The 12239-nt window shown below is 31.8% G+C and overlaps 1 protein-coding gene across 1 annotated transcript; it reads left to right on the forward strand.

The window, feature by feature from the left end:
• Positions 1-3083: 3083 nt before the first annotated feature.
• On the forward strand, positions 3084-8057 carry LOC107871152 (translocase of chloroplast 34, chloroplastic). The gene is made up of 8 exons (XM_016717967.2): positions 3084-3277; positions 5117-5221; positions 5405-5512; positions 5606-5730; positions 5867-6131; positions 7243-7311; positions 7452-7613; positions 7712-8057. The coding sequence occupies exons 2-8, from the start codon at positions 5123-5125 to the stop codon at positions 7787-7789; spliced, it is 906 nt and encodes a 301-aa protein (XP_016573453.1). The 5' UTR covers positions 3084-3277; positions 5117-5122; the 3' UTR covers positions 7790-8057.
• The last annotated feature ends 4182 nt before the right edge of the window (positions 8058-12239 follow it).

The raw sequence follows: 12239 nt of genomic DNA on the forward strand, positions 1-12239 counted from the left end.
ATTAAAAAGGGGGTAAAAAACAACAAAGCACAACTGTGAACTGTCAATAACAAAGAAAAAGGAGAATTTAAAAAGGGTAAAAAATACGCTGCCAACAGGAATTGAACTCTTAACCTCACTCTCAAAATGATCCTCTTAAACCAATGTGCAATGCTTTTCACTGCAAGGGATTCATTAAAGCTTATGTAGACATGGTAGTCAAATTTGACCTTATATATACAACATAATTTTTCAGTTGAAGGGTTCGGATGAACCCCTACTTTCCGCGTAGGTCCGCCCCTGTCCATGAAGGGTAAAGTCAAAATGGAGCTACTGATCTGCTAGCTAAGGAGGGGCCTGAAGAAAAATGCAAACAACCTTTTTGAAGAATGGATAGTTTCATCCGTGTTTATTCACAAACAAATTGGAATAAATAAGGCAGGAACTTCGTTTGTAAGTAACGTATGCCAATAGTTTCGGCTTTTTATACTAATAATAGTAGGCCTGGACATTCTCAAGCTAGCTATTCTAATGTAGTTTATCATATATATATATATATATATATTTATACATAATGCATAATATTAATGAATAAATCTCCTTTTCTACCTAAAAAAAAACTATGGTAAACAAATAATTTTAGTATTTCTCTTATATAATAAGAGAGAATAAGAAGTTGAAGCAGGTACAAGGTTGATATGTTTGCTTCAGCTGCTTTAATTTTTACTGTATCACCCCTAATTAATTATTATAAACTATTTATGTATTAAAAATTATAATATTTAATAAAAAAAATTAAAATAGACATTTATGACATGTTTGCTTTAGCTACTTCAATCGTAATTTTACTATTTTTTTTCTAATTAATTATTAGACCCCTAATTAAATATTATAAGTTATTTACATATTACAAAATTAATAATATTTAATTAAAAAAATAAAATAGATATTTATGACGTGTCAGCTTCAACTGTTTCATCGTAATTTTACTTTATCACCCTTAATTAATTATTATAAGTCATGCAAGTATTAAAAAACTAATAGTATTTAAGAAAAAAAGGTAAAATAGATATAAAATGAAAATTAACACTTGATGTTTCAAATTAACTTGACGACCTATATGAGACTCTCTTAAATTTTTTCACGTGTATTTTTTTAAAGTAATTTTTCTATATAATAAGTGACAATGAAGCAGGTTGCTCATGATCGATATACCTACTTCAGCTGCTCTAACCGTAATTTTATTATATCCCTAATTAATAATTATACGTTATTTATGTATTAGAAAATAATAATATTTAATAAATAAAGTAAAATAGACATTAATCACATGACTACTTCAGCTGTTTCTGTCGTGATTTTACTATATCACCCATAATTAATTATTATAAGTCATCTAAGTATTATAAAATTAAAAATATTTAGTAAAAAATAAAATATATATAAAATGATAAATTAACTCATAAATCTTTTAAATTAACTTGACTTCTTATATGAGTTCACTTAATTTTTTTACAGATATTTTTATAATAATTTTACTATGTCACTTCTAATTAGTAGAATAAAAGAAAAAATATTATAAACCACAATAATTTAAAATTTAAATTATCTGAAAAATATAATTGGCTATCAATGCCACAAAAGTTTGAACAAGGAGAGCAACATATATTATTTAAAAAGTACACAAAAAAGTATTAAAAATTACAATAGTTAGCAGCTTAGAATATCTAAAAATATATTAAAAATATGATAAATTATCTAAATTTTATTCATGTCACATAAATAGAGGCCAAAAAATAATTTATATTGAGCCTGTGGTAGCTGGCCCTTAATATCTAGTTCTCCTGTATAAGAAGTCACGGTGTGGCAGGTGAAGCACACACCACACCGTCTACATCCCTGCTTGCCGTTATTTGACGTGCTTACTCCGTAATTTTACTATATCACCCCTAGTTAATTATTATATGTCATTTACGTATTAAAAATATTACTTGTATGTAACAAATAAAATAAAAGAGACATTAATTACATGTTTGCTTCAGCTACTTCAACGGTAATTTTACTATATCATCCCTAATTAATTATTATAAGTCATCTAAGTATTAAAAAATTGATAATGTTTAATATTAAATTAACTTGACGTCTTATATGAAGTTCAGCTAATTTTTTTAATAAATATTTTTTAATAATAATTTTGCTATATCACTTCTAATTAGTTATTATAAGTCATTTAAGACATGTTTGTACTATATCATTCTTAATTAATTATTATGGTCATCTAAACATTGTGCTACTTAAATTAGAATAGAAAAAATATTATAAAGCACAATAATTAAAAAAAAAATTATTTAAAAAACATAATTGACTATCAATGCCACAAAAATTTGGACAAGGAGAGTAACATATGTTATTTGAAAATTACATAAAAAATATTATAAATTACAATAGTTAATAATTTAAAATATCTAAAAAAAATAATTAATTTGTTATATATTTAAGAAAAATACATAATAAATTATAACATTTAACAATTTAAAATATCAAAAAAAATAATTAATCTGTTATATATAGCAAAAAATACGTAAAAAAAATATTAATTACAATAATTAACAACTTAAAAATTTACAGGATATAAAATATTTGGTAGACTCTCGAAATTATATCAATGACACTTAAATTGGAATAGAAAAAAAGATATTATAAATCTCAATAATTAAAAACTTAAATTATTTTTAAAATATAATTGACTATCAATGCCATAAAAGTTTAGACAAAGAGAGTATGATATTTTATTTGAAAATTACATAAGAGGTACTCTAAATTACAAGAGTTAACTAACTTAAAATATTTTATTATATATTTTATAATTACTATGTGAAAAGTAAAAAAAAAATTAATTTGACTCTCGAAATGGGTGTCATATTAACAATTTAAAATATTTTTATACAAATTTTATTAATCTAAATATAATAATATATACCTAACTAGGTATTTATTAACCAAATAAATAAAAAATTTAATTAAATAATAGAATTATATATAACATAAAATTTTCAATGATTAATATAGGATCGTGCGTATCACGGACGTAGCCGACTAGTAAAATTATAAATGTGACATTTCTTTTCTCAATAATTTTTTTTTCTTATAAAGAAAAGAAGTTAAGGAGAGTCCAAAACATGAAAACGATAAGGCCGTCCTAGGGTCTTTTTCCTTAAACCCTTTTCCTTCCCAACAACACAGAGAAGTGAGAACAGCGACTCCAAACAAACAGTAGCAATTTTCAATCCTATTATTGGTGAGTGAATTTCTATATTTTCTGTTTTATTCTTCTTTCTTGCAGCTACTTGTTTTCATGGTATCCCACAAGACCAGCATTTTTTTTATTACTGTGGTGTCGGGCAGCTTTCGCGCACCTTGACTACTAAATCCACGGGACCTCCCACCATCACCAGCAACAAATATCATCTAATTCTGTCCATAAAAGCTAGGGGATGTGACGAATCACCTAGTGGCCTAATGGTCAATTAAGTGTGTTAAGAACAAAAAACACTAGGCGATATATTCCTATATGTCTAAGCTCTGTGGACAGAGTACGTATTCCGTGGCATTAGTGGAGGTGCATGAATCTGGCTTAGACACCATGGTTATTAAATAGTAAAAGAATTTTCGTTACTTTTTATGATGATGGAGACGAGTAATTATTATATTCTCATCAAGTCACTTTCTTAGTTGAAGAAAATTGGAATCAAGAAGTAAGGTGATTTTATGAGATACTAACTATTGTTTAGTTACCATGTGAAATCAGCCCTATGATGATGATATAAAATGATTTTAAATGGAAAAGCGGGATTGATATAGCCAGCAAACTTGTTTGGTACTGAAGCATAGTTGTTCTTTTTCTATGTTTGAGTGGTCCATATACGAGATACTAGCTAATTGGAACTAGGGTTTAGATTAGTTAGTGACTTGTATATCAGCGGGGTTAAATATGAGTTTTAGAGAACAATAATTTGTGGTAATACGCAATTATTTAGTATTCGAATGATATCAATATGTGTCTAAATCCCAACAGAGACAAAGGTAGAGGATCATATTAGGACCCCAATTGCAACAACATACCCAATGTATTCTCTCAAAGTGAGGTCTAGAGTTTGGGATTGAGCGTAGTATATTAGCTATTTTTTTTATTGGAGTTAATTACCTAATTTAGATGTTTCTTTATATGTGTTAGTGGGATAGTCGAGGTGCATGCCGGACTAGACACCATGATTATAAAAAAGTATTTAGATGTTTCTTTGTTGCCTCTATTTGACCTGGAGGTCACTGGTTCAGACCGTGGAAACAATCTCTTGTAGAAATGTGAGGTAAGGCTACATACAATAGACCCTTTTGGTCTGGCCCCTCCTCGGGCCTCGGGCATAGCGGGAGTTGTAGTGCACTGGCCTGCCCTTTTTTCCCTTTGTTCAGTCGATTAGGCAAATTATGTGGTATTGGAATGATTATTGGTGTGTTTGATTTGGAGGAACCAATTTTCCCATGTTTGGTTAGTCAAAATGTTTGGAAAACATTTTCTTTAGGAAAACAAGTTTCTTAAAAGTAAGGAAAATGACTTCCCTCATGGAATTAGGAAAACAAGTTGCATAAATGACATTTCAAGTTTATTGTTCTACTCACTAGCCACCCAACCCCCACAATCCTTGACCATTCCATCCCCGCCACCCCGAACCCACTTCCCATTTCATCCCGTCTCCATAGTCTTTGCTAGATAACATACAAATGCTCTTGGAATAATATTTTCTTGCTTGCTACCGAACACTAGAAAATAAGTAAGAAATCCACTTGTTTTACAAGAAAATATTTTCTAGGAAATCATTTTCCGTAGAAAACATTTTCCTTCATACTAGTCACACCTTGTGTCTAAATAGAGCAGCGTAAAAGTGGAGGATTCATATGAGGACCCCAATAGTTTGAAATTGAGGTGAAGTTGATTGGTTTTATTTTTGATTGGAGTTATTTCCCTAGTTTGGATATTCGCTCGCTCAATCTAGTAATGTACATGTCTTCTTACTGTACTTCTTTCCTTCTCTAATTCCATTTAACTTAAGTTCTAACTTGGAATTGTTTTGCATGCTAGCTATCAATGGCATCTCAGGTGATAAGAGAATGGGTCGGATTTCAGCAGTTTCCATCGGCCACTCAATCAAAGTTACTTGAATTGATAAGAAAATCAAAGCAGGAGGTTAGAGTCTCTCTTGTTACCTGATACGCTAATTTCTATCTATATTTTCTTGACTATTTAATTTCTATTCCAGATGAACCTTACGCACAATTATTTGGCTGACCTGTAGATTATTATTTGTAGATTATTACTTACGCACGAGTAATTAATGTTTTCCAATTACTGCATAATCAATTTCTGTAGAGGCGAAATACATTAACAGTCCTAGTAATGGGGAAAGGTGGTGTTGGAAAATCTTCAACTGTTAACTCAATTTTAGGGGAAAGAGCAGTTACTGTCAGCGCGTTTCAGGTACATATTGCTACAGAATTTAGTTGAAAATGAAACCTTAGCTGCTTTCTTGCTGTTTAGGCCATTGAAGTAAGGTGGTTTCTTGTTTTTCAGTCAGAAATACCAAGACCAGTGATGGTTTCACGCTCTTGGGAAGAATTTACGTTGAACATTATCGACACTCCTGGGCTGGTTGAAGGAGGATATGTCAATGACCAGGTTCTTGATCTCATAAAGAGGTAAGTATTTACATGCTTAAATATTTCAGAACTTCTCTTGCTCCAGTTGTCTGGTGTGGATCTCTAGTCATTTGTCTGACTCTCAACGCACCTGCTGTCTCACTAATGAATTCTTTTGGTAACTGGATCCAAACAGGTTCCTCTTGAACAACACAATTGATGTTTTGCTCTATGTGGATCGTCTTGATTCATATAGAGTGGATAATTTGGATAGGCAGGTTGTGAAGGCCATAACCGATAGTTTCGGCAAGGAAATATGGCGTAGAGGACTTGTTGTCCTTACACATGCTCAGGTGTCCCCTCCTGATGGATTGCGTTATGATGAGTTCACTTCGAGAAGATCAGAGGCGCTTCTGAAAATTGTCCGCCTGGGAGCTCGAATTAGGAAACAAGAGGTCAAGGTTGGTCAGGATCACTACTTTCTTCCTTGCTTGAAACAGATTTTCAGGGTTCTTACAAAATCTTGTTTGTCTTTCTTGAGTCAAATTTTCTTTGGCATAACACAAGTTGCATTTTTTGTTCTATTGAATTCTGTTTAAAAAAGAACAGCTGGAGTTTATATCTTGTCAGGTTGAAGGGGATGGTACATGGGTAGTGGAGCCTCCCTTGAATTCCCATCACTCAAAGATGCCTGTTCCTGGCACCCATAGTAGGATAATCTCACTTCATTTAGCTCCACTTCCTTCCTGTGCCAATTGAGCTGGCATAACGCAATTGAACACAATTAAGATTGAGGTAGGAGTTGTCTATTGGTTTGCAAAACTGAATTATGATAAATCAGTTGACTTACTAAGCTCATTAAAATATTTATGTATCAGTTAATGGTGCTGCCAGTTAGCAGCTATGCAGATTATCCAGATCTTATCTGCTCTTTTTTGTTTGCGTTTCATTCAGTTTTGCTCCGCTCTTTTTTCTTTGCGTTTCATTCAATTTTGCTACATGATATCTTCTGAACTCGTCATGTGTCCACCTTTGCACCATGTTCCTATGGTATGTGTGTGGCATCCTCCTTTCATTTGATCACGAAAATAGTTTAAGCACCTATAATGCACCCCCTGTTGTGTGTGTGCGCCTGTGAGTGGTATTGGTGTTTGTATAGGGGGGAATCATAAGTATTATTTGTTTTTACTCCAAGAATAGAACTTTGGTCTCTATTCTGGATTATTACACTCTCTGGAAAGTGTTCTGTGCATACCCTAGTTTAAGCGTGTGTTAGATATACATTGTATACCAGCATTTGTAGAGATAACTTGAACTTCAGTTTCAGAAACCACCAGAGGAACAGAGATAGTGGTGAAAAAGCTATGTTCCACCTTCTTCTTTATTTTCTTGTCTGTATGAGCAAGCGAGAGGATGTAGTAGAGCAGTCTGCTGGCAAACATGCTATCTTGGTTAACACCCTACTTGAACAGTGGTTATATGTTTCCTTTCGTTTCGTTTTAATGGTGCTCTTTATAGAAGTATTCCTTCACAGCTGTTCTTTTTTGCTTATCTTACTGCTGCTGGTGTTAGGCTTCTTCAATTCCTGTTGTTTGCGTTGAGAACAGTGGGAGATGTAACAAGAATGAACTTGACGAAAAGGTTAGATATACGTGGCATTGCCTTAATAAGTTTTTGTAATATGTTGTGTTTGTTGACATGGTATTCATGGCTCAAGTTATATGGTACATCACTTGTGGCAATTTTACAACCTCAAAAACATGGTATTCATGGCTCAACAGATTCTTCCAAATGGAACTGCTTGGATTCCCAGTTTACTCCAAACTATTACCGATGTTGTCTTGAGCGAAAGCAATGGTATCTTGGTTGATCAAAAATTGATCGAAGGACCAAATCCCAACAATAAGGGCAAATTACTGATTCCTCTTATCTCAGCATTCCAGGTGAGCTTTCAGTCTTAATTTGTCTCCGTAGTAAACACACGATTCTTGTATTGAACTGCTAACGTCCTCCCCGCCTCCCGACTTTGTATCTCTGGCAGTATCTCTTTGTTGTGAAAAGGATCCAGAAGTGGATCAAGAATGATATTGCAAGAGAGAGCAGACCTTCATGGGCGTAAGCAAACCATCAGGATGGGTCTCGTTTAATCCAATTTACTTAATTTCCCTTTTGTTCTTTGTAGTACTTTTGAGTTTTCGTTGCCGTAAGTTCTGTTCATCTTTGGTAATATTGTACTAGTAGTTATGTGTTTTTGTTAATATTGGAGCAGTTGTAGTCAGTGATATTAGTTTGTGCATCAAATGTATTTCTATTTCTTTAGTTGAGCCTAGCTTTATCCTTTCGATACTTTGTTTCTGAAGTTATTGAAGTGTGTCCACTTTTATCTAGTTTCTCGTCTTGGTATTCTGCACCTTGCGTCCATGATATCTACATTCAATTGTGCCCCAAAAACCGTACCCAGATGATCGAAGGACTTGTAAATGTAATTCTGTCTAAGAAGTTATTGCAATGTCCACTTTTATCTAGTTTCTCGTTCTAGTATCCTGCACCTTGATATCTACATTCAATTGTGCCCCAAAAACTGTACCAGAGATGGTCAAAGGACTTGTAAATGTAATTTTGCCTAAGAAGTTATTGCAATGTCCACTTTTATCTAGTTTGTTATCCTAGCATCCTGCACCTTGATATCTACAGTCAATTGCGCCCCAAAAATCGTACCAAAGATGGTCAAAGGACTTGTAAATGTAATTTTGTCTAAGAAGTTATAGCAGTGTCCACTTTTATCTAGTTTCTCGTCCTGCTATCCTGCACCTTGCGTCCATGACATCTTATTTTCAATTGTGCCCCTAAAACCGTACCAGAGATGGTTGAAGAATTTGTAAAATATAATTTTATTTAAGAAGTCATTGCAGCGTCCTCTTTAATCTAGTTTCTCATGATGGTATCCTGCGCCTTTCTTCCTGATATCTGCATTCAATTGTGCTCCGGAAATCGTACCCAAAAACGATTGAAGAAGAACTACTAAATGTATATATGCAATAATTATCTTATATGCTCAAAATCCCTTTTTCCTTTTCTTGCCACCATATGGAAGGGGCAAGGAACCCCCTCTTGAGCAATGAAATAAGTTGATATGTATTTTCTAGTTCAAGTGAATAAATCAACGTTGAGAGGGTCACATTGCAAATCTCTCTACTTAATCAGAAATTTCAAAATGGAAAGATGACTATCAAATATAATGGAGGTCCTTGTAATAATTAAATTGGAAGGAAATGAAATTAAAATATGAAGTATTAAATTGAGTTTTATGTACACGAAGTTATATGAAGTCTACATTAAGTTTCATATTTGAACAAATGAAAGCCACCAAAGCCAGTATGACATATGCACGATGATGTAGATTGTCCGACAAATGAAGGTCATAGATGGAAGGAAGATCTGTCAATTTGTAAAAAATGTGCTTGAAGAAATGAAGTATTAATTTTTCTCCTGGTATACTTTAGCCATGTAGCTTGTCAAAGATTTTAACAAATTTATTAGTTTTTCCCTTTTAGAAAAATAAATATCCTTTGTAATAAATTAACGATTTTGCATTAACAGTATATATGTTGTGAATTCATTAAATTATAGATGTTCATTTTGTACTTCCACTATCCTTAAAAAACCTTGTGATATCAAGTAAATAATTTACAACTAATTCAAACAGGCAGCTTACAAGCGCAACTTTAAATGACGATCATGTAGGAAGATTGTTGACAGTCATGTCAAAGTGCGGGACTTGAAAGACATGTAAAAATGTTATTTGGCAGCCATGCATGGACGATATGTATCATGACACTTAACTTGCGGTGTGTAATATATTACACCTGAATTGACCTTTTATCTTTTTCCTTTTCTACTAAACTAGTGAAATAGGCCGCACTTCGCGCGGTTTTTAACAACTTTAGTAACTTCAAATCTATCAGAAATAGAATAGATGAAAAATTTGAGGTAACATTAATATGCTAACTGTTTTTTATGTATAATTTATCAAATCATTAGGTATAGATCTTAAATGAATATTATTTTTTATTGACATATATTAAAAAGAGACAAACGAAAAAGAGTATGCGTGAGTGAAGAGTCAATCTCACTTTATTCCCGTAACATTTAAGAGTATGAAAACGATATCTCCTTCACATAGAATATATTTTTGGTATTTATGTGACTTTGACGTTTGAAAAATCTTTATAATTATTCTTGATCGAGATATATTTTGAAGGTGAATAATAGTAATTTAAGCTTTAGGTTTTATATTTATGCACAAATTCTCATGTACTTATATGCTTCGATTCAGTTCTTAGAATGTTACTAAATAAATGCTGAAAATTTGTCTATCTATTAATAAAAGATGGTGATGATACTCAAGTTTGGCTAACTCAAGTTTGGCTAACAAATGACTATAAAGATGAAGTCTATACTGTCAAATTATGCTAATTGTGGTTTGTTGTTGGCACAAGTTATTTGATAAAAGGTTGATTAAGAAGATGTTTTGTACTATTGATTTGTTGTTGGCACAAGTTATTTGATAAAAGGTTGATTAAGAAGATGTTTCGAAAACTAATGTGCTATCTAAAACTTTGGATGAATTCAAGTTATTTGATGAAAGGTTGATTAAAATAATGTTTTGAAAAACTAATGTACTATCTAAATTTGGATGGATAACAACTCATGATGGTCTTTCTTAAGATGTGTTACAGAAGAAAATTCAACTTATATAATATATAATATGTGTTACCTTTTTATTTTTGGGTGTAGATGGCGTCGTATCTTTGATAATAGACAATCTATTTTTATACTTCAACCATTAAAATTTTATTTTTAATTTTTTTAGAGTCCATTCGACAGTAAAATAGAATTTTAGAAGTGTATTATATATAAAGCAAGTTATCTTTTGCTTTCAATATATGGAGGGATATCGTTTGAATTGACTCGTGCGCAAATGACTAAAAATTATAATGATGTGTCAATTTAAATTGTTTTACATAATTTCACAAAATAAACTAAATAATTTAGCTAATAAAAGAGTTACAATACTAATAAGGTAAGCACTCATGTGTTATTTGCGTTGTGAATTTCAAAAGGCAATTTTTTTCTGGATTTTATTCAAAATCATAACACAGTATTGTATTTTTTGTTTAATCATGTATAAAATTACTCTACAATTTTTAGTAATTAGATGATACAAAATAAAGATAGGTATTAAACAACAAAAATAAAATAATATATTCAGTGTGGTATCATAAGTACAGTCTGAAAAAAGTAAATCAAATTATGATAATATAAACTAGACATTTACATCTATCTAATGTTATGACTCATTTGAAATTTTGAAGCTAAATTTTTTAACACTGATTTCTCCGATTGATCATTTGTATTTATAGTTGCCTCCATATTAGTGGATGATGATCTCCTTTGAGTTTTCCTGGCCAAATCGATAAAAAATAGGTAAGTGATATTTTTGGTATCAACTGAGGAATATAATGAAGCATAAAATTTAAAATATTTATTATCATTATTTTAGCAAGAATCAAGAGATAGTGTACATGTTGAAGACTTCTTCATGTTGAAGACAGTGAAATTTTTAAATACTTTTTAACTATCAAAACTTTATGCCGAAAAGATTAACTTTGACAAAAAAAAATACATATAAGGAAAAATGAAATGGAAAAAAGATTTTAAAGAACATATTGTGCTAAACGAAATTTTATTAAATTGAAATTCGTTCGAAATTCGGATTATATTAAAATCAAAATAGATTAACTCCAAATAAATATTGCGGATTAATATAATTGGATTAATAATTTAAGTCCAAACATGTATGAATTTACATAAATTCCAATCTTTATGGAGCTAGTCCATTAATTTGGGCTACAAATGATGAACTCACTTTACTAAATCCAAAATATTGTCAGATTCTATAGGCCCAAATAAGCGTCACGTGCCAAATGATGTGGCATGCCAAGTCAAGGGAAGGATCCAGTAGGATCATGCCACATGTCAAAATGATGCAGCAGACCCATGAAATCAAAGCCCATAAAAAGCGCCACATCACTCAAATATGATTGGTCAAAGGACGTCCATCTTCGTCATGACTCTTCCCCTTTCCACAACTATAAATAGAGGTCTCATAATTCAGAAAAGGACCCCCCCCCCTCCCCCCCCAGAACTCTAACAAGAACAAGAGAAAACTCGTGGATCAAACGCCACAATTTCTCTACAAAGCTCAAGCATTCAAAGCAAGTTCATCAAGATCCAAGATCAAGACCGCAATATTTAAGAATAAGCTCAAAAGCCCTTGAATTCAAGCACAAGTCAAGATCAAGTCCCTCAAATAAAAAAATCAAGTTCAAATTCAAGATCAAGCTTTAAGCCCTTGAATTTATATTTGAAAAGGCGAATCAGAGGAGTCATAGAGAATGTAACACTCACATATTGAAATCAATAAATTGATTGTTGTAACATTTTCTTGTCTAAAATTATTTATTTTCGGTCTCAAAAATTTTACTGTCCAACAAATTCTGGCACGC

This window comes from Capsicum annuum, chromosome 5, assembly GCF_002878395.1.
Source record: "Capsicum annuum cultivar UCD-10X-F1 chromosome 5, UCD10Xv1.1, whole genome shotgun sequence".
Taxonomy (NCBI): Eukaryota; Viridiplantae; Streptophyta; class Magnoliopsida; order Solanales; family Solanaceae; genus Capsicum; species Capsicum annuum.

Excerpts from the sequence above, each read along its gene's own strand:
- LOC107871152 (XM_016717967.2), top strand. The coding sequence starts at position 5,123 with ATGGCATCTCAGGTGATAAGAGAATGGGTCGGATTTCAGCAGTTTCCA. Across the intron at positions 5,222-5,404 it reads TAAGAAAATCAAAGCAGGAG|AGGCGAAATACATTAACAGT; the intron begins GTTAGAGTCTCT and ends CAATTTCTGTAG. Across the intron at positions 6,132-7,242 it reads TTAGGAAACAAGAGGTCAAG|GCTTCTTCAATTCCTGTTGT; the intron begins GTTGGTCAGGAT and ends TGCTGGTGTTAG.